Below are 22,335 nucleotides of genomic sequence, written 5' to 3'. Positions count from 1 at the left end.
GATGCTTCCAAAATGTTTTTCTTATCTACCAAAAACTAAGAGTAAGAATTCTCCTTGAGTAAATTTTAAGAGATGTTCACACCTTCTCCCTTAAAAAAATTAAAAGCCAACTATAATTGATGAAAGATACTTTGTATTTTTATTAGAGTACAGTGAAACAAACATTTAACTTTCTTCAAAAGGATACAAATTATGTTTGCCAACCTTCTAGCAGGATAGAGGAAACATGGAATATGTGCTAGTTGGAGGGAGGTATGAAGGAGGCATAAAAATTGTATAAGATCATGCCTTATTCTCAAATAGGTTTCAATTTAAGTACAAAATCAAAAGGAACACAAACATGATCATCACCTTCCTCAGTTCCCTTGCTTAATTTTCTCCCCTATAACCCCATTTTAAGAGGCAAAAGAAAACACAGAGGTAAAATATAGCTAACTCCTCTGGGAAAGCAAATACAGGTAGCCCCCAACTTACGACATATTTAAGTTAAAACAAACCATATTTAAGACCGTCAGTGTAACTGGAACATTGCATCTTCCTGGGAGGAAGTTACAGGAAAATGCATGCAGGGGATATGGAAAAAATTACTGAGTTATATGAACACGCTCCAAGCATCTGATCAGGATAATACGATGGAAGAGATGGGTGGAAAAACTGTCCATATGGTAAGAACACTGAATTTAGAACTTGATATCGCTGATGTGGAACAGCTCAGATCACAAAGAAAGAGAATTGACACATTAGGACTTAATGGATTTTGAAGAAGAAATAAATAATGAAGACTAGGAAGGAGAGAAGTTGTCAAAAATATTACAGTGAAAGGATTAGCTAGCGTTTTTGTCTAAACTAAATCAGGAGCTTCAGTTGCTAGAAAACATAGGCCCAAACGCTGGTTACTCTGCTGAAATTGATAGGCAGATTCGGGAAGCAGTGACATGTTACCACAAAACACATGATGAAAAAAAGAAAAGGACCATACAGACAACTCTCAGTAATTTTGATTAGAAACGCCATCCCCATTCCCAGGGATAATCCAGAGGATTCAGAACTTTGCACAAAGTGGACTTATTATCACAACTGACAAAATGCCAACATCATCCAACTCTTTTTCATCATCAGAGTCATTTTTATGATTTGTGTATTTTTATGTACGTATGTATTAAAATATATCTGTAAGTTTATATGTAACATTTCCAACTCCCAAAGACAAAGATTGAATTTATAAAGATACTGATAATGAAAGGCAATTAAAAAAAAAAAATGAGGTCTTTGACTTATATCGTAAATCAGAGGCTACCTGTATTTTATGATTGGTTTCTGAAATGATCTTAGAGAGAATGGAATTTCTAGGAAGTTTTAATTTGTAAGAATAAGATCAAAAAAAAAAAAAACCAAAAAAACCCACTGCCATCGAGTCAATTCTGACTCATAGCAACCCTATAGAACAGAGTAGAACTGCCCCATAGAGTTTCCAAGGAGTGCCTGGTGGATTCCAACCGCTGAACTCTTGATTAGCAGCCATAGCACTTAACCACTACACCACCAGGAGTAAAAAAGTCTTTAAGACGGTCTGTAGAGTTAGTTAAGAGTAGAGATAAATTTTAATGGTTGTTCACTCTTAGAAAAGGGTCAACCTACTCCCAAGGTAATGCATATCTGCCAGTATAAAGCAGAAATGCAAAGTTGTAACTGTAACCCAAACCTTCCCTCCTTAAGGAGCACAGCTTTAATGGCTCCCACTAAATAAGTGCAGCATTTTAAATTTAAATTTCAGTAACAGTTGAAAAGATCAGGAGGATATAAATATGCTACTGAATACGAAAGGCAGAAAAACAGTAAGTTTGGAATCACAACAAGTTCCTCAATATTGCATTCTGAAGAGAAGATATAATAAAATCTCAAAACATCTTATATGGAGTATTAATATTCTACCATAAAGAATAACTTTGGAATAGTGAATATGCAAATGTGCTCCCAAATCCATGACCTCTATGTTCAGTAAAAAGAATCTGGGAAACTTGGAATGCAGAGATGACAGTCACTTTTTACAGATACCAGGTAGATTTCTAAGCTGTATAATCAATGTTGACAATGATGAGCAATGCAATAGATTTTATATTGTTCTTTCTACTGCCAACTGTTTAAACAAATTCTGATCTCTTCTCAAAATTTTTGTTTCCAAAGGAAACAAGTCTAGGGATAAGCCTGGGCAATAGCTCACATTCATATAAAAAAGAATGCCCTGTGGTAAGCCTTCTTTCTATTTACCACACTGTCTACTTTCACATTGTTGTATTTTATTTCATGCTGTTTCGACTGTCATCAATCAGAAGGACAATTCTATTCTTTGTTGGGTAACTGGTATATGCTTCCAAAAGTGAAGAGCTCACTGAAATTGAGCTGCAACAGTTGAGAACCAGGTCACAAGTGTGAATGAAGCAAAGTGAGAAATGGCTCTGAAGCTTAATAAGCCAAGAAATACTAGATGCAGTACAGTCAGAGAGACACAGAAAAGACAGTAAAGCTTCTTACTCAAAATAGTAGAAAGATCAAACTGAAGTAGAAGAAATTATGCACATTCTTAAAGAAATCAAGTTTTTCTACTTTTAAAAACAATTAGTATATGATTTGCCAAAAAGTTTGTCTTATGATTCATAATAGCAGATCCAGTGGATCATAATTTGTGGATCAGTCATTAGAATCAGAACAAGAGAGTTCCCCATCAGACATTCTTTTGCAAGTAGATATGAATACTTTATAAGAAAATCAGTTTTTATACAGAAATAGATGTCAAATATTTTAAAGCTTTTAAATGAGCTAAACATCCCACCCACACTTATTCCCCTTCTAAGTTTCTTTTCTCTACTCTTTTTATGCAAAAATAGAAGGAGAAAAAGAAATAAAGGGCTAAGCATTATAAAATCTACTACTACACCTGGGATAAAAAGCATCCCAAAAGATTTCAAGAGAGAAGGAAAATAAATTGGCAGAGACAATTATTTTATATATTACGCATGCACTAAGTCTTCAGCTCTTGTATATCTACATACAAAGTTAAAAATTTATGAGCTTTAGGAATTCCAATTTGAAAATATTCCCTGCACTAAAAATTAAACAAAAAAAAACCTTTTGCTATTGCTGTAGAGAAAAAGATCCTACATCTACCAAATATCAAACTAAAGACCTAAGTATCACCCTTGATTAGTCCTTTTCTCTTATCTTCCATTTCCTCCCATCAAGCTGTATCAATTTTACCTCCAAAATACATCCAAATATCTTCTCTTCATCTCCGCTGCACTAGAGTAGGGTAATCCAGTCTATCTTCATCTTTAGACTGAGCTTCTACAATAGCATCTAAGCTTAGCTCCCTGCTTCTGCTCTTGTTCTCCTCTTATCCAATCTCCACATGGCAGCAAGTATAATCTCCTTAACGCAAACCACATCCTGCCATTCTTCCACTAAAACTTTTACAAGCTTTCCATTTCACCCAAAATGAAATTTAAACTTTGAGCTATGACAGTCCGTGATCTGGTTCCTGCCTGCTTCTCCAACTTCATATCACTATTGAGTCAGAATCAACTGACAGCAATGGGTTTGGGTTTGGTTTCTCCATCACACATTCCAGTTACACCCATCTTTTTACCCTAAAATAAGTCATGCACTCTCCTACTTCACAGCCTTTGCATTTTCTGTTTTCTATTCTTGGAAAGATCTTCCCTCAACTCATGGATTTTTTCGTTATTGCTGCTGAGGACTGAAGAACACATTAATGTAATAAATTCAAATAATACCAAAAAGTATACAGAAAATAACATCTTAAAATTCCACTGTTCAGATAGAATTACCATTAATATTCTGGGAATAATCCCTTCATATAACTCTCTATAGACGTGTGCTGGTATATACTGTACATATAAACAATATTCCATAAATTCCATCTATTTCCATGCTGTTGTTTTTTTTTTTTTTTTTCCTCTCATACTTTAGTTCTTAACTCAAATACCACCTCCTCAAAAGAGGCTTTCCAGGGCCACTCTAAAATAGCTTATTCCTCTCTATCACATCACCCTGTTTATTTTCTTCACTGTACTTATCTCTCTTTAAATTAACTGTTTACTTGTTTCTCATTTTTTGTCTGTCTAACCCCAGTAAAATGTAAACTCTATGAGGGCAGAGATCTTGTCACTACTTTCTCTATCATTAGTGTTTAGACCAACACCTAACAGACTGCGGGTGTCCAATATTTACTGAATAAACATAGGATGGCTTCGATTAACATCCATAAGATGCCAAATCCTAAATTTATATCTCCTATAAAAAGAAAAAAAAAATTTTTTTTCTTTTTATTCAAATTTATCTCCTGAGCTTCAGACTACAAGAAAAAAAAAAATTTTTTTTCTTTTTATTCAAATTTATCTCCTGAGCTTCAGACTACATTTAATCGTCTACCTGGCAGCTCCGTCTGGGTAGCACACAGGTATTTTAGACTCAGCGGGACACCAAACCTGCTCCTCCTCCTGTTGTTTCCTATTTAGATGAGTGACACTACCATCAATCAAATTTCCCAAGCCAAAAACTTAAGTTTTACCCTTGGTGCATGAAATTCCTCCCCCTGCACATCCAGTCAATCACCAAAAGCCTCTTCATATTACCTCAATTCTACCACCTAAATCTCTCTTCAATCTACTTCATTCTTCTTTACCTGTCCCTGTTCCTCTTCCTCACTGCCACCCGAGTGTAAATCATCATCCGTCATTTCCCTCCTAGATAACTATAATCTTCTAACTTGTTACTCCAGATCCATTCTTATTTCCAATTTAGTCTTCATGCTGTAGCCTAGGTGGTATTTTCAAAACACAAATATGATCATGTCATACTCTTTCTTAAAAATCTTTAATGACTTCCCACTACTCTTAGAATAAAGCCTATAATCCTTATCATGGACTAAAATCCTTATCATGGACTATAACATACACATGAAATATTCCTTGCTTAACGATCCAGCCTTTTTCTATAATCCAGCCTTTGGCCTTCTTTCAATTCTTTAAACTCACCACCCTATATCACCCCTCAGAGGTCCGTCAGGTATGCTGTTCCTTCTGCCTAAAACACTCTACTCACCATGTCACACCACCTTAGACATACATACTCATCCTTCACATCTCAGCTCAACCATCATCTTCTCAGGAAGGCTGTGGTAGGCAGAATTCTAAAGATTCCTCCCCAAGATTTCCATCCCCTGGCTATATAATCAAACACTAATCTAGGAACTACTATAAAGAGAGTTTGCAGATATAGTTAAGGTTGTTTTCAGTTGATTTTCTTAAAACAGATTATCCTGGTGGGCATAATGCAATCACTTGATGCCTTAAAAGCAGAGCTTTTTCCCAGCTGAGGGTAGAAGAGGATATTAGAGAGATGCAGCAGAAGTCTGCCAACAACCTGAATGAGCTTGGAAGTAGATTCTCTCCCAGAGACTCCAGATAAAGAGTCCAGGCCAGCAAACATCTGACTCAGGCCTTGTGAGACCATAAGTAAAGACCCAATTGAGTTGCCTGAACTTTTGGCTTACAAAATTATAAGATAATAAGCTTGGTGCAGCAACAGAAAACTATTACTGACCTCTGCCCCAGACTGGATTAGGGCTCCCTATTAAATGCTCCCATAGTATTTTGCACTTCTCTTTCATAATACTCATCATGCTTATTATTTAATTTACTTATGTTGTCTGAGTAGTATCTAGTCAGGGAACTTGTATATTTATGTATTATACACCATTATAATCCAAGGTCTGAACAACCTGTATCCATAAATCTTTGCTGACTGAATGAACTAAGTTTTTATTCAATTGTCTCTAAAAATTTTCAAGCATGATATACCCTCTATAAAATGCTATATTACAAAATATATCTACAATAAAAGTCAATTGCTCACAGCAATGAGTAGAAAGAAAGGGAGAGGTGGGAAGACAGAATATACACCTACTACTCACTTTTTTTTTTTTTTTTTTTTACTCACTTACCAATTATCTCACTATCCGACATTCTGTATTTACAACAACAGTAAAAAAATCTACCATTCAACTGTTTTGTTCATTGACAACATACATCTGGTAGTAACAACGCCAAGCTGCAAGGTGAGAATAACACTGGCTGTGACGGTTACGGTTATAGGTCAACTTGGCTAGGTCATGATTCTTAGTGGTTGGCAGTTACGTGATTATATAGTCATCCTCCATTTTTGTGATCTGATGTGGTTATCTTCCATTTTTGCATAACCTGGCCTTTGGAACCTAATCATGTCAATAAGTAAGGAGTGGGTGTATTCAGAATATATTTGGATAGTTGTTCTTTTAGTATTACAAACCTCTCCCACTTACCACTACTCCCCACAAACTGAAATGCCTATTCCATGCCCAATATCCCTAGGGGATCACGGTCATCTGAGAATCAAAATATTGCTATACAGAGCCATTATTACTAATATCACTGGATCATATTCCTCAGGTATGTTAGATTGTAAATAAAGGTTTAAAATAATTGTTCCACTTTTTGAAAAGTATTTTTCAAACTTTAAGAAAAAAAATCCAAATTTATTCAATCTTTTGAGACCTTACTATTTCAAAATAGAGACTGAATATACTAAAACCATCTGGTCAGAAAGCGGAAATGTCAACCAAAATAACAATATACTTACATCAATGGAAAAGCAAAAAATGGTAGTGTCATGGCAAGTCTTGCTGTAAATTCATCAGGAAGATACCACAAGTATACAATTAAACATGTAAACAGGTACAGTACTGAGGAATAGAGAATTAATCTTCCAACCCATAATTTTTGTAATCTCTGATTTTTTTCACTAAATTCTTCCAACGCTTGAATTTCCTGTTAAGAGAAAAAAAATCTATATTATACCTCAAACTTCCTAAAGAAATTAAAATGGTAACAAAAAATTTACATGACAGAAAGATCATATAAAAAGATCTCTTAAAATTCAATGAAAAATAATACCTTAATATCTTAAAATAGGACACAGAAACGAAAATTAAAACTGAAGCTAAAAAATATGAAAATGCCTATTCTAACAAGCCACTTTTTAAAATGCAAAATTAAAATACCACTTTTAAATTATCAAATTAGCAAGGATTAAAGGAATGAAATTGGCATCAGTAAATAATACTTGTTGAGTCAAACAAAGAATAATTCTTCCTGTACAAGGCTTAAAAAAAAAATCTGGCTGTAAAAAGAAAAAATTGATAAAAATTAAGACAGTGATCTATACCAGATTCTTTGTTTCTTTCATGGCTCTCAATATTCCCAGAGAACAATAATTTTTAATAATGATACAATATAAAAACCTGTGAAAATTTTGCAGACAGATAAAAACCGTTGCAGGCTATCTTATATCTACCTTATCCTATCCATAGCACTGATTTACATCACGCTGTAAGATCTAACTTCACTCTAAGAGACTCTGCTAGTAGACACAGACTCCTTAAGTCACTGACAGACTTTGGATTTTTTTGAGGTCACGTTACATTAAAGTTCTCAGGCTTATTCTATATCATCTCTAATTCCCAGACCAGATCTTGTCTCCAAAATCATACATATTAAAATAATACTTATTTAACACCTAAAATGAATTAAAATACCTCACAGCCAAAGAACATACCTTATCTATATTTTCCAAAACTTCTATGGTTGAAGGTTTTGTCTATTACAGAAACAGAAATAAGAGACAGCATTAAAACTAGTCACTTTAAACATACTTTCATGTTCAGGAAACATTTTATATAATCATAAAAGAAAAGAACGTTTCAATCTAAAAGTAAATTTTTTTAAATGTTATCAAGCAATGCGTATTAATATTTATAAATTAGAAGGGTTAGGTTTAAATTAAAATAATTATAATTATAAACAGAACTATGTAAGATTAAAAAACAAGCATTTTATTTAACTTCCTTTTAGCCCTAGAAGGACATGCAACTCTGATAACTCATTTGTTTTATCATTCTTAATCCCAACAGAACACATTTTTACAGAGAGAAACAAATTTTCCCCCCACAGAAATTTTCTTGGATATATGATTCAGAAGAATTCACATATTAAAAAATTCACAGACTAAAGATGGCCTATTTTGCAACTGCTAAAAGTTCACCTAGGACTCTGAAAGTTAAAATCAATAGGCTATCTTCATTCTGAATTCCTAATATGCTTTTCTGAAATCAGATTTTAAAAGGGCATATAGGAATACTTCATTATAACAGAACATGTTTGACAGAGACATATGTTTTATACCAAGAATAAAAAACAGCCAAAATGACTCACACAACACTTCAGAAAATATTTGCCAATCTAAAAGAGTAATAAATATCAATTCACTCTAGTTACCACAAGACTTATTAACACGAGGTTAAACCATACAAAATTGCCATTTTTACAAGTCAAAGTGGTTGAATATTGGCAAATTCATATGGTTTAACCTAATAAAGATAAGGGAAGAAAAGATTAATATGATCCTCAGGCAGAAGATTTTTTGTTTTTGTTTTGGAGAGGAGGGTTGTCAATATAATGCCAATCCAAAACAAAGTGGTCCAGTCACAGTCCAAAATCTAAATTATGTACCATTCTTATAGTAATAGGGAGTCAAGAAATAAGCAAAGTAGTTTGTCCGAGATAACATTATCCCTAGTGGTGTAGTGGTTAAGAGCTCGGTTGCTAACCAAAAGGTGAGCAGTTCAAATCTACCAGCCGCTCCTCGGAAACCCTACGGGGCAGTTCTATTGTCTTAAAGGGTCGCTGTGATTCAGAACTGACTCAATAGTACTTAAACAACAACAGCAGAAAAGAGCATTTATCAGTGTAATTTATATTTTCTGGAGCTCTGGTGTCACAGTGGTTAAGAACTCGGCTGCTAACCAAAAGGTTGGCAGTTTGAATCCACCAGCCACTCCTGGAAACCCTATGGAGCAGTTCTACTCCGTCCTCCAGGGTCATTATGAGTCAAAATCAAGTCCACGGCAACAGATTTGGTTTTGTTTTGTTTTGTTTAATATCTTCTGGCTCTAAATTTGAGCTATTTCTCCTAAAAGCTTATCTAAAAAAATTAAACTACATTTCTAATTTTGATAAATTTGTCTAATCTGTAATTCCTAAAAGTGTATCGTTTCACTTCAGTAAATATTTGTGGATATAATTGGTAAAAATTTATTATATAGAATATTTAGTTTCAACCACCTTTCAAATAAAAGGCAGTATGAGAAGAAAACAAGAAAAAAACTACCATTTGCACATGAATACATACATAAAAATAATTCATAAGTGAAATAATACTGTAAAACAGAGACATTCCAAAACCAAACCCACTGCCACTGAATGGATTCCAACTCATAGCGGCCCTATAGGAAGGAGCAGAACTACCCCAAAGGTTTACAAGGAGCATTGGACACCTATATAACAAGACAAACTATTGAAAATAAAGCCCAAATAAAAAACTAATTCAGAAAAGAATCAAAGAAAGAAAAAATAGAATTGGGGGTAATATCAAACTAATACTTTGTCTGCACTACAAAGAAAACTTTTACAAATAGCTTCATGTGACACTTCTGTGTTAGATTTAAGAACTAGCTATAAAGAAAACTTACCCTCCATCGAGAAAATAATCCACCCATCGTTTACTTGTAGAAACGGAGCACAATGATAAACACCATTAATCATCCAAAGGAATTCTCAGCTAGAAATAAAGTATTTTAAAATTTTAAGTTAAACACACAGCACACCCATTATAAAATTTAGATGTTGCAATCCTGCCTAATACTATGAAATATTAACTTCTTTTGGCTCTACTTATGTAGTATTTGAATTAAGACAATCATTGGGGTGGAGTCCACCATTTTTAAGCCTTTTCTTCAAAGCCAGGACATATTTAATAATGAAAATCAAGCTGGAAATTTTTTTTCTTAATGACAATGACAACTTCGCATTTTTCTGTTCTTTAAAGTAAATCCCCTTTGTTGCTCTTGTAAGATAAGCTTTACTACGTATTTAAATAAAATCAAACCATCTCTATCATTCAAATATCTCCCAGTTATCTGAAATTAGGGGTGTTTAATGTTCAGAATAACATCACCTTACAAGTAACCGTAGAAAGTAAAAATGATTCTGAATAAGAAAATAAGAGTAAAAGAGTACCTGTGACCTTGAGCAAATCACTTAATGTTTCCGAGCTGTAATTTCCTTTTCTATAAAATGGAGTTAATAATACCTTCTCATACACTGTTGTTAGCTTTTGTTGAGCAGGCGCCTGACTCACTACAACCTCGTGCATTACGGGATCAATCAGAACATTGTGATCCATAGGGTTTTCACTGTCTGGTTTTTGGAAGGAGATCACCAGCCCTTTCTTTTGTCTTTGTCTTAGTGTGGAGGCTCCACTGAAATGTGCTCAGCACTACAGCAACAGAGAACAGGCCTCCACTGACAGAGGTATGGTGGCTGCGTTTGATGTGCATTGGCTGGAAATGAAATTCAGGTCTCCCTCGTGGAAGGCGAGAATTCTACCACTGATCATAGTACTCTTTACTCTTATTATTGCCTTTATTATTACCATTTTACAGATTTAAAAAAAATTAAATGAAAAGAAGTTTAATGATTTGCCTAGTAGCTCAGAAGAAACATGGCCCAAAGCCTCTCTGCCTTCAGTGCTACTCTATTACTAAATGCTACTGTTCAACAACCACATAAACACTTCTAAGTCCCTCAAGGTAATTGGCTTTCATGTCAGCTAGTTGATTATCCCTTTCTTTTAGCTCTTTTTCTCAAAAGTTTTATAATAGATTTAGCATGATAATATTTTAAATCAACTAACCAGTCAATAATTACATAAATTTTTTTTTTAAGTTGAAATGGTAAAAGTATACTTTTAAACTGACATTTTTACCAGGTTACAGTTATATATTTGCCAATGTATAAAACTACTTCATCACCACTCAAAAAATTTATTTAGGCCTTTTTTATTCATGTTTTTAAAACCATAAATGTATTCACAAAATAATGCCAGTACCAAGCAAGTACATTCACTCTGCAATGCTATTTATAGATTGGAATTACCATGAGTCATACCTATCTTGGACTTTCTTGGTCAGAAAAGTAACAAAGAGATGAATTATAAAATACTTTCATTCATCAAAGTGATTTTTAAGGACATAAATACCTATAATCTGTCTTCAAAAATTCTGAAGTTTATGGAAGAACTAGATGGTGCTCAACTCTCATCAATGACTCCCCTGACAGGAAACACAACAGAGAATCCGTGATGGAGCTGGAGAAAAGTGGGATGCAGACCTCAGATTTGAGTACAAAGACCTGACCATGGGACTGAGACTGGAGGGACCCCAGAGGTCATGGCCCCCGGACTCTCTGTTAGCACAAAACTAAAACCATTCTCAAAGCCAAATCTTCAAAGATCAGACTGGATTATAAGGCATAAATGACACTGGTGAAGAGTGTGCTTCTTAGCTCAAGTAGACACATGAGACTATCTGGGCAGCTCCTGTCTGGAGGCGACATGAGAAGGTAGAGGGGGAACAGGAGCCAGTTGAATGGACAGGAGAAACACAGAGTGGAGAGAAGGAGTGTACTGTCATACTGAAGGGAGAGCAACGAGGGTCACATAACAATGTGTGTATATGTTTTTGCATGAGAAACTGACTTGAATTGTAAACTTTCACTTAAAGCACAACAAAAAAAAAATTCTGAAGTTTATAAACATACTGAATATTACGAGCCACCCTTAAACTGTAATCTAAATATTACTAATCCTTCAATATTACTTCAATCCTAAAATTTCTAAAATAGAAAATCCAGGAACTTTAATGAATAAAAATATAAATTTTTTTCTGATCCAAGACATTAAATAGATCTTAAAACATTCCTAGAAATGTCATCTGTCAGTTCGTGGGACTGTGGTGGCTTGCATGTTGCAGTGATGCTGGAAGCTATGCCACCGATATTTCAAATGCCAGCAGGGTCACCTATGGTGAACAGGTTTCAGTACAGCTTCCAGGCTTAAGACATAAGACAATCTAGGAAGAAGGAACTGATGATCTACTTCTAAAAAAATTGGTCAGTGAAAACCTTATAAATAGCAGCAGAGCATTGTCTGATATAGTGCTGGAAGATGAGCCCCTCAGGTTGGAGGGTGCTCAAAACACAACTCGGGAAAAATGGCCTCCTCAAAATAGTTGACCTTAATGACATGGATGAAATCAAGCTTTCAGGACCTTCACTTGCTGACGTGGCACGACTCATAATGCAAAGAAACAGTTGCAAACATCCATTAATAAGTGGAACAGGGCATGTACTATGTATCAACCTAGGGAAATTAGAAATCAACAAAAATGAAATGGAATGCAGAAAGATCGATATCCTAGGCATTAGTGAGTTGAAATCGAATGGCACTGGCCATTCTGAATGGGACAATCACATGGTCTGCTATGCTGGGAATGACAAATTGAAGAGGAATGGCGTCACATTCACCATCAAAAAAAAAAAAATTTCAAGATCTATCCTGAAGTGCAATGCTGTCCGTGATAGGATAATATCTATATGCCTACAAGGAAGACCAGTTAATACAACTATTATTTAGATTTATGCACCAACCACTAAGGCCAAAGATGAAGAAAGTAAAGATTTTTACCAACTTCTGTAGTCTGAAATTGATCAAACATGCAGTCAAGATGCACTGATAACTCTTGGTGATTGCAATGGAAAATTGGAAACAAGATCCATAGTTGTCCTTCCAAGGAAAACACGGCCTTGGTAATAGAAATGATGCGGAAGATCCTATGACACAATTCTGCAAGACCAATCACCTCTTCATTGCAAATACCTTTTTTCAACAACATAAAAGGCGACTATATATATGGACTACACCGGATGGTACATACAGCAATCAAATCAACTACATATGTGGAAAAAGACAATGGAGAAGCTCAATATCATCAGTCAAAACAAGGCCAGGGGCTGACTGCAGAACAGACCAACAATTGCTCACATGCAAGTTCAAGTTGAAGCTGAAGACAAGTAAAACAAGTCCAGGAAGCCAAAATACAACCCTGAGTATATTTCACCTGAATTTAGAGACCATCTCAAGATGGTGTTAAAAAAAGATTTGACACACTGAACACTAATGACCAAAGACCAGATGAGCTGTTGAGTGACATCAAGGACATCATACATGAAGAAAGCAAAACGTCATTAAAAAGACAGGAAAGAAAGAAAAGACCAAAATAGATGTCAGAAGAGACTCTGAAACTTATGCTTGAAGGTAGCTAAAGCGAATGAAAGAAATGATGAAGTAAAAGAGCTGAATAGAAGATTTCAAAGGGTGGCTTGAGAAGACAAAGTAAAGTATCATAATGAAATGTGCAAAGATCTGGAGTTAGAAAACCAAAAGGGAAGAACATGCTTGGCATTTCTCAGGCTCAAAGAAATGAAGAAAAATATTCAAGATCTGACTTGCAATACTGAAGGATTCTATGGGCAAAATACTGAATGACATGGTAAGTATCAAATGAAGGTGGATGAAATACAGAGTCACTATACCGAAAAGAACTGGTCAACATTCAACCATTTCAGGAGGTAGCACATAATTAAAGAACGGATGGTATTGAAGGAAGAAGTTCACTGAAGCCACTGGAGAAAAACAAGCCTCCAGGAATTGACCAATTGAGATGTTTCAACAAACTGATGCAATACTAGAATCTCTCATTCCTCTATGCCAAGAAACGTGAAAGACAACTAACTGGCCAACTGACTAGAAAAGAGACCTATATTTGTGCCAATTCCAGAGAAAAGTGATCCAACAGAATGCGGAAATTATCGAACAGTATCATTAATATTACGCCCACGTAAAATTTTGCTGAAGATCACTCAAAAGCGATCACAGCAGTTCATCAACAGAATTTGTCAGAAATTCAAGCCGGATTTAGAAGAGGTTGTGGAACAAGGATATCATTGCTGATATCAGATGGATCTTGGCTGAAAGCAGAGTATACCAGAAAGATGTTTACCTACGTTTTGACTATGCAAAGGCATTCATGACTGTGTGGATCAAAACAAATTATGGATAACACTGCAAAGAATAAGTATTCCAGAACACTTAATTGTCCTCATGAGGAACCTGTACATAGACTAAGAGGCAGCAGTTCAAACAGAACAAGGGGATACTACAAGGTTTAAAGTCAGGAAAGGTATGCGGCAGGATTGTAGCCTTTCACCATATTTATTCAATCTATATGCTGAGCAAACAATCTGAGAGGCTGGATTACATGAAGAAAAATGCAGCATCAGGATTAGAGGAAGACTCATTAACAACCTGTGATATGCAGGTGATAAAACTTTGCTTGCTGAACTTGAACAGGACTTAAAGCACTGATGAAGATTAAAGATTACAGCCTTCAGTACAGATTACACCTCAACATAAAGAAAAGAAAAATCCTCACTACAATAAGCAACATCATAATAAACGGAGAAAAGTTTGAAGCTGTCAAGGATTTCATTTTACTTGGATTCACAATCAAATACAAATTGTGGATCCACAATTCACAATTTCATTTTACTTCCATCCACTCATGGAAGCATCAGTCAAGAAATCAAACAGCGTACCACATAGGCAAATCTGCTGCAAAAGATGTCTTTAAAGTGTTTAAAAACAAAGATGTCACCTAAGGATTAAGGTGTGCCTGACCCAAACCATGGTATTTTCAATCACCTCGAATGTATACGAGAGCTGGACAAGGAATAGGGAAGACTGAAGAATTGATGCCTTTGAATTATGGTGTTGACAAAGAATATTGAATATACCATGGACTGCCAGAAGAACAAACAAATCTGTCTTGGAAGTACAGCCAGAATGGTCCTTAGAAGTGAGGATGGCAACACTTCATCTCATATACTTTGGACATGTCATCATGGGAGACCAATCCCTGGAGAAGGACATCATCCTTGGTAAAGCAGAGGGTCAGCGAAAAAGAGGAAGACCCTCAACAATATGGATTGACACAGCGGCTGCAACAGTGGGCTCAAACATAGCAATGACTGTGAGGATGGTGCAGGACCGGGCAGTGTTCCATTCTGCTGTTCATAGGGTCACTATGAGTTGGAACTGACTCAACGGCTCCTAACAACAAGGATGTTAAAAAAAAAAAAAAAAGATCACCAAGAAAGGTAGAGAGAGAGGCGACTTAGATGAACCCCTTAACTTGGTATTCTCAAATTATACATCATCACATTATTCTGGCACTAGAGTATGGAACCTGTCAACAGTCAGCGGAAAAGAAGAAGACCCTCAACGAGATGTATTGACACAATGGCTGCAACAATGGGCCTAAGCATAACAACGATTGTGAGCATGGTGCAGGACCAGGCAGTGTTTTGTTCTATTGTACATGGGGTTGCTATGAGTTGGAACCAACTCAATGGCACCTAACAACAGTGTATGGAACCTAACACAATGTTTTGTATATAACTAACCTACACATTTCGGTTTGTAGCAGACTTATGTCCCTCCAAGTCAAGGCTGTAGCCATCATCTCTTGAGACTGTGAATATAATTTTTTATATTTCAAATCAATAACATCAGTTAAACACTTGCAAAGGATGTACTCTCTAGCAAGTCCTAATACAAATGTTTTATGTGAATTTTATAACTATACTATTACCTACCAATTTTCAAGTGAGGAAACTCAGGCTACAGAAGTGTGTGGATCATAACTTCCACAGTGAAGTATTTGCTAAGGTCCCAAAGATATTAAGTAGCAGAGTCAGACTTAGCATTTTAGTTTTTAATTTTTTTTAAGCAACCAGTCATCCCCAATAACACACAAATTAGAAATACAGTCTGCTTTACATAGATTAGATTGGTATGCTTATATATAAAATACATAAAAGCACCTATGACATTCTCAAATAGTTGGTAAACAGAGCTACTGAAGTGGAAAGAGAGTTAGAAACACAAAAGACAGCGTTAGTACAGTGTACCACACAGCCCAATTCCTCATTTGGTTAAATTTGAATTATTAAATCTGCATAGAAGAGAGGCTAAGTGATTTGCCAAAATTGTGTACACATAGCTAAGGACAGAACTGCTACTAAAAGTCTGATTCCTAGTCCAGTGCCTTCTCTTTCTCCCTACAACCACTGCCTTTGTTTACTGCATATCACTTCTAAAATAAGTGTAACAAAATATATGCATAATATCACAAGTAATATCAATTTTGACATTAATTATTTGCTTAGAAAATTGTTTCAGTATTAATGAAACAAATTATAGCTTAGCCTCTGAGATCCCTGAAGCATGGGATTGTACTTTTAAATTTGTTCCCTAAAACAACATTAGGGTGGAAATACCATATCCATGTTTTCAGGCTCGTAATCAAAGAAACAATTGACCCTAATTGTTCCAGCTACTTTTCTATCAAATTCTGGTATGCGCCACATACTATAATTCATATGTAATGGGTGGTACTTTCCAAGAGATATGAAGGCATAACCAAATTAAATGATTAAATTAAATATTTCTCTATATCTTTAATTGCATACTACTTCTGTTTTCAACTACTGGTTCTCTCCTTTCCACCCAACCATCTTAACTCCAAATCCTGTGGCCCATCACTTACTATGAAATCTTGGGCAAGTAAGTTACTTAACCTCCCTGTGATTCAATTTCCTCTGCAAAAAAGGGCTTTTAAAAAAAAAAAAAAGGTTGCCATCAAGTTGATTCTGACTCACAGTGAATCTATAGGACAGAGTAGAACTGCCCCACAGAGTTTCTAAGGAGCACTTGGTAGATTCCAACTGCTGACCTTTTGGTTAGCAGCTGAGCTCTTAACCACTATACCACCAGGGTTTCTTGGACAAGTACGTTACTTAACCTCTCTGTGATTCAGTTTCCTCATCTGCAAAAAAGGGATAGTTAAGGACCTTCTTAAATGTTGAAAGGCTTAAATGACATATTCTAAGGTATTTATGACACTGCCTGACAGGTAATAATTTCTCAGTACAAATTAGTTACTACTGCTCTGGTAACTGCCTTTCTCTAATCCATCTCTGCTTCCTTTCAAACACATGGAAAATACACAAGAACCAAATAACTCTAGCATTGCTTTTAGAAGTGTAAATCAATTTGCTTGCCCTTGAGTGAAGCGATGGCTCAGTTTCAAGTGGCTTGTCCCCAAGAACACTTCCATGAACATGTACTGGGAGCGCCTCTTTCCACTCCGTCATGGTGGCATTTGACATGACCTTAAGAGCTTGGTATATCTAAATGTGCTTTTTCAATGAATAACAATACCTACTATATTATTTGAATGTTTTCTATTAACTGCTTTCACTCTTAGGTTTTGAGTATAAGAATTTTAAATCTTGGGGAATGTTATTTTTAAATATTCAGTTCACATTAAAATAGTGGCCAGAGAAACTGTCTCTCTGGCTTTGGAGTAAAATAGATTTGGCTTCAAAATAGGGCTCAACCATATCACAGCTACGTGATCCAGAGCAAATTACTTAAATTCTCTAAGCGTCAGTTTCATCATTTGTGAAATGATGAAAATACCTACATATCACAGAATTGTTGTATGGAATAAATAAAATTATACATCACTTAGCAGTGTCCAACACATAAGTGTTTAATAAATGATAGCTATCTTTTTTTTATCATTATTACTATCATCAAAAGACATAAGTAATACAGACAATGGCTTCTCATATGAAATACCTTTCTAACTTCTTATAAAAAAGCACCTATTTCATAATTTAAAAGCTGAGAAGTAAAATTACTGTTCATATTTTAACCAAAGCTGTGTTGCTCTCATATTTCCTAGTATAAAACACAAAGCAAAATTCTTTCAAGTCTTCCATTAAAATTAACTTGTAGGCCTTTGAGAAAACAACAAAGGAAGTTTAGTTTTACATTTAATTTATCAAGTTCCAAGCTCAAGCAGAAAATATTGAATCACCATCAACAGGACCTCCATAACACATTGCACTATTAAATTTCAGATTAATGATTTGTTGTAGAGCTCCTTCAAATGACCTCACTGAAAAGGCACAACTCTAAACTATCCCCAACCACCATTTATTGCCCAAAAATGAAATCAATAGAAAGAAGTACACTATAAAAGCATTGTCATTACGATGATTAAGTTCTTGCTTTCATGTTAAGCCAAATTTCACTCTGAATACTACCAAAAAATGACAATTTGATTTAGATTTCTATTTGAAATAAAATCTGTTTAACCGCCATACAATTTCTTCCTTTCCTTACATTCACTTCCAAGTCAATATATCAACACTATACAAGTTTATTAACAGCATTACCGGGCTGATCTCAGTAGATGACAGGGAACCCTAAAATTCTAATTTTAAAGGCACCACTCTTGTTTAAGAAAATAGTGTTCAAAATCAACTTGGTCCTCCAAAAGAGGAACTATGGGGGTTGCTGACAACAAGAGATTAGCACTCCCTGCCAGCTTGAACATAGGCCTGAAACTGCTGTTGAATAGGGTCAGTGTTGTCCACGGTAACACCCAGGCCACAGAGAAAGAAGAAACAGTAGGCACTAGAAACCACGGGAGCCAAGCAACAGTGAGTCACAGGCTTAAAACCATGAGGGCACCATCAGCAAAACTGAGTTCACCAATCCCAACTCTCTCAATCCCATACGCAATATTAAAAAATTTAAACTACTTTGTTTTGGCTCTTCGCCTTTTGCCACGCCTAACTATGACACCTACAAATTCTCGCCCTCCCCTCCACCCCTCACACTGCCCACTGTTCCTCAAATAAGGACAACGGTTGTAGAAAGGCTTCTCTCTAAATAGCACAAATCCACGCCCACACACCAAAGCCGAGCAGCATGACACTGACAGTTTTCAGTCCCTCTTGATCTTTCCAATTCGTGGCGCTTCCGCACAATTCAGACGAGATGAGCAGAACACTCAATTCGATTACTTGGCGTAGGACCTGCTAGTCTGGAACCTTCCGACGCTTCCCCTCGACACTGGTGGACAGAAGAGCCGATGCTCAGCCCAACCTCATCACCCCCAGGGATCTCCGAGAACAGGGCTGGGGAAACCACCACCCAGAGAGCAAAGGGAGTCTCCACAGCTCCAAAGCCACCCTGCCATTGTGATGGGAAATCAAGAGGATGAGGCGGCGTGGTTGGGTCAGCGCGGGCCACCGCGGGAGTTTGAGCGGCCACCGCCGCCGCCGCCGCAGCAGCAGCAGAGCTCTTAGGCCACTAGATGTGGGGCGGGGGCACCGTGAGAGGCATGCGGGGGAACCCGGAGCATACTTCCCAGGGGGAAAACTCAGCGTACCTCCCCTCCGCCAAGCCCTCCAACTGCGCTCATCTTGAGCACTACCTGCGAGAAGCGGGCAACGCCCGGCGCTGGCGTCCACCCCGCCAGCCTCTGCCGCCAACGCGCAGCCGACCTCCGGAGCCAGCAGCCGCCTCCACTGACAGAGCGATGGGCCCGGCCAACTCCTTCCCATCAAACCCCGCGCTCCCGCCGCCCGCCAATCCGCGCCTCGGCCGGCGCGCGCCTCGCCCCCGTCACGTGACTGGGCGAGGGGCGGGCAGTTGGGGCCGGCGAGCCGAATGCTTGGCCTGTGGGTGTTTGTGGCTTCGGTGGCAAATACAGGCAGCTCGTCGCGTCTTAGAGGTGTACTGCAGTTTATAATGACTATTACTAACACAAAATTTCTTATTCTTTCTCTGCTTCCCTTTTCTCTTTTAAAGACTCTTATGCCAAGTCTTACTGAAAAAACACTGAAATCGGTCCTGGTGTGGGAAAGACAACAGTTGGGGAGTTGAGGGTAGAGATAGGTGCGTCTGCAAAGGTGTCCGTCATGAAGAGTCCCCGATCAGCTATCAACCAGCGGGCAGCAGAGCACGTTAATACTACTCAGCTTTTAAGAGACCAGTTCCCAAACAAGCCCGTGAAGAAAACTCAGCGTAGTCCCCCGCAAGCGTTTATCACTCTTGACGTCAGAAAGGATCATTTGACGACTGGGCGGGCGCTTACCTCACCGATGTGTGGTAAGCTTCAAATGCCAGTTGATGTTGACTTCAAACCTGCAGATAACTACATAAGTTGTTTTCAATCTTGAAACTCTTACCTCAAGAATACTCCCTCAACTGGTCCCGATATGTGAGCCCACGATAAACCACTGAGGGTATATTTGACTCAGTTTTAAAACTTTACCAAGAGTGCTTAGTTTCGTAATAAACTGCGAAAGACAAGTCTGAATAATAAATGATACTTGAATGGGAAAAAACTAGAAGAGATATGCACAAGATAAGGGAGAAGGGTAGGAAACTTAAGTAAAGGCTCTTTATTGAGTTGACCTGTGACATATGTTTTACCCGTGTGTAAACATCTTTCATGTTTTTTCTACCTTATTAAGTTGCATACACATTTTAAAATAAAGTTTCCATGATTTTTAAAGAATATTAATAGTTTTTTTTAATTTTTTTTATTAGTAGTTTTAGTAGGTTACTTTTAAGCTTTGACAATACAAACAGGCAAAGTAAAAGAAGTAAGTTTAGTATTTCATTGGCAAGAATGATTTATTATACCAGAAGCTACCAGATGATTCACCATGGAGTCCTTTGCAGCTCAGTAAACTAAAAAGGATGAAGTACTGTGGGTCTGGCACTTTACAAATGTAGAAGGAAACGAACAGAAATATTTCACTTGTCTTGTTATGGAAATTTAACTATTTTGTTTTTCATCTTTTGCTATTTTAAACTATGCAAATGATTCTCATCTCAGGAAGATCATGTTTCCTGAGAGAAACCTGGAAGAATGGCTTTCTGTTTGCTAATGATTTGGCCTCAGCGTTAATTAAGCCATCAGGATGTATTGTAAAGGGGAAAAATAGGGGGAGGAGGAGTTGGAGGCAGAGAAGAGTTAGCTAGGTGCCAGAGATTCCAAAAGAACCTAATCCTGAGGCTTAATTCACTAGAGAATTGCTTTAAGAAGTGGCAGAGTTTGGTTTGGCAAGGGGGAGGGAGAGAAGCATTGAATCATTAACTCTTAATCCTCCCAACAACCTTTTAAAGTATCATTTTTCCAGGGAGGAAACTGAAAAGTAAAAAGATTATATACATTGTTGAAGGTAACACTATACCACTACCTCTTTTATATAACAGGTAAGAGTTTGTCATGCAAATAAGGGAAGGACATTATAAGCAGAAGAATCAATATATACACTATATGGCTTGACTACTGGGTATAGAGTCATCCCAAATACTGAGGACGAGGCCCTGTGTTAAATGCCCATAAACAGAGAAAAATAACACAACATCCCTAAAACAGCTGACACTAGAGGGAGAAATGTTCAAGAACACAAACAAAAAATACAATACAAGGTAAATAAGTGCTATGATTGAGGCAAATGTTCAAGGTATCAGAAAATAATAAGGGAACAACATCCTAGGGGGTAGGGGGAGGGAGCCATTGAGGTAGTGCTTTAGCTGAGTCCCGATAATGAGTTATCCCCTGCTAATCCTAAAATTGTTCTGATATAGGTTCTAAGGAAGTGAAATCTGAAGAATACCAGAGAAGGTGAGAAAGAAAACAAACTGCTGTGGTCAATGGAATTCCAAAAGGTCTAATCTCCATTTATTCAACAAACATGAGCCACATTTATTTAAAGAAATAATGAAAATTGCTAGGAGAAATTACTAGGAGAGTTTACAGTAGGGTCATTCATTAATCTGGTTGGAAAGACTAGGAGGTTGAAGAAGTCATAATCAATGGATATCCAAAGGATGAGAAACTGAAGAAAAAAGAAAGGGAAACAAGGGGAATATCAAGGCCTTTTGTCAGAAGGGAACATTGCAAGCGTGAGGGACTGAAAGGAGGCCATTGTGGCTGGAGCATAGATTACAGGGAGGGAGTACTGTGGTAGGAAGCTGGAGGCCAGATTTAATTGGGTTTCTTTGGCCATATTGAGAACCTTAACCCCAAGAGTATGGCCCCCAGACACCCTTTTAGCTCAGTACTGAAGTCACTCCTGAGGTTCACCCTTCAGTCAAAGACTAGACAGGCCCGTAAAACAAAATGAGACTAAATGGGCACACCAGAGGCAAGGATGAGAAAGCAGGAAGGGACAGGAAAGCTGGCAATGGGGAACCCAAGGTCAAGAAAGGGAGAGTGTTGTTGACATGTTGTGGGATTGGCAACCAATGTCACAAAACGATATGTGTATAAACTGTTTGATGAGAAACTAATTTGCTCTGTAAGCCAAAGCACGGTTTAAAAAAAAA

At 37.0% G+C, this 22,335-nt stretch overlaps 1 protein-coding gene across 6 annotated transcripts in view; it reads right to left on the bottom strand.

Annotated features, from left to right (window-relative positions):
* LNPK (lunapark, ER junction formation factor) overlaps positions 1-19,537 on the bottom strand; it is an 82,566-nt gene extending 63,029 nt beyond the window's left edge. For 2 of the 6 annotated variants that reach the window (XM_003405976.4, XM_023542822.2), the window contains exons 1-4: positions 19,424-19,537; positions 9,644-9,732; positions 7,672-7,713; positions 6,697-6,884 (exon numbers count right to left, since the gene is read on the bottom strand). In XM_003405976.4, the coding sequence (XP_003406024.1) occupies positions 6,697-6,884; positions 7,672-7,713; positions 9,644-9,670 (257 nt within the window). In that variant the 5' untranslated portion in view covers positions 9,671-9,732; positions 19,424-19,537. Of the gene's footprint in view, positions 1-6,696; positions 6,885-7,671; positions 7,714-9,643; positions 9,733-18,901; positions 19,350-19,378; positions 19,397-19,423 lie in introns of those variants that run through there. The other 4 variants (XM_010602805.3, XM_064286969.1, XM_010602806.3 and 1 more) reach the window with 4 other exon arrangements.
* Between the last annotated feature and the right edge of the window lie 2,798 nt (positions 19,538-22,335).

Source organism: Loxodonta africana, chromosome 6 (assembly GCF_030014295.1).
Source record: "Loxodonta africana isolate mLoxAfr1 chromosome 6, mLoxAfr1.hap2, whole genome shotgun sequence".
In the NCBI taxonomy this organism is placed as follows: Eukaryota; Metazoa; Chordata; class Mammalia; order Proboscidea; family Elephantidae; genus Loxodonta; species Loxodonta africana.
This window is presented reverse-complemented; position numbering and strand designations above follow the sequence as displayed.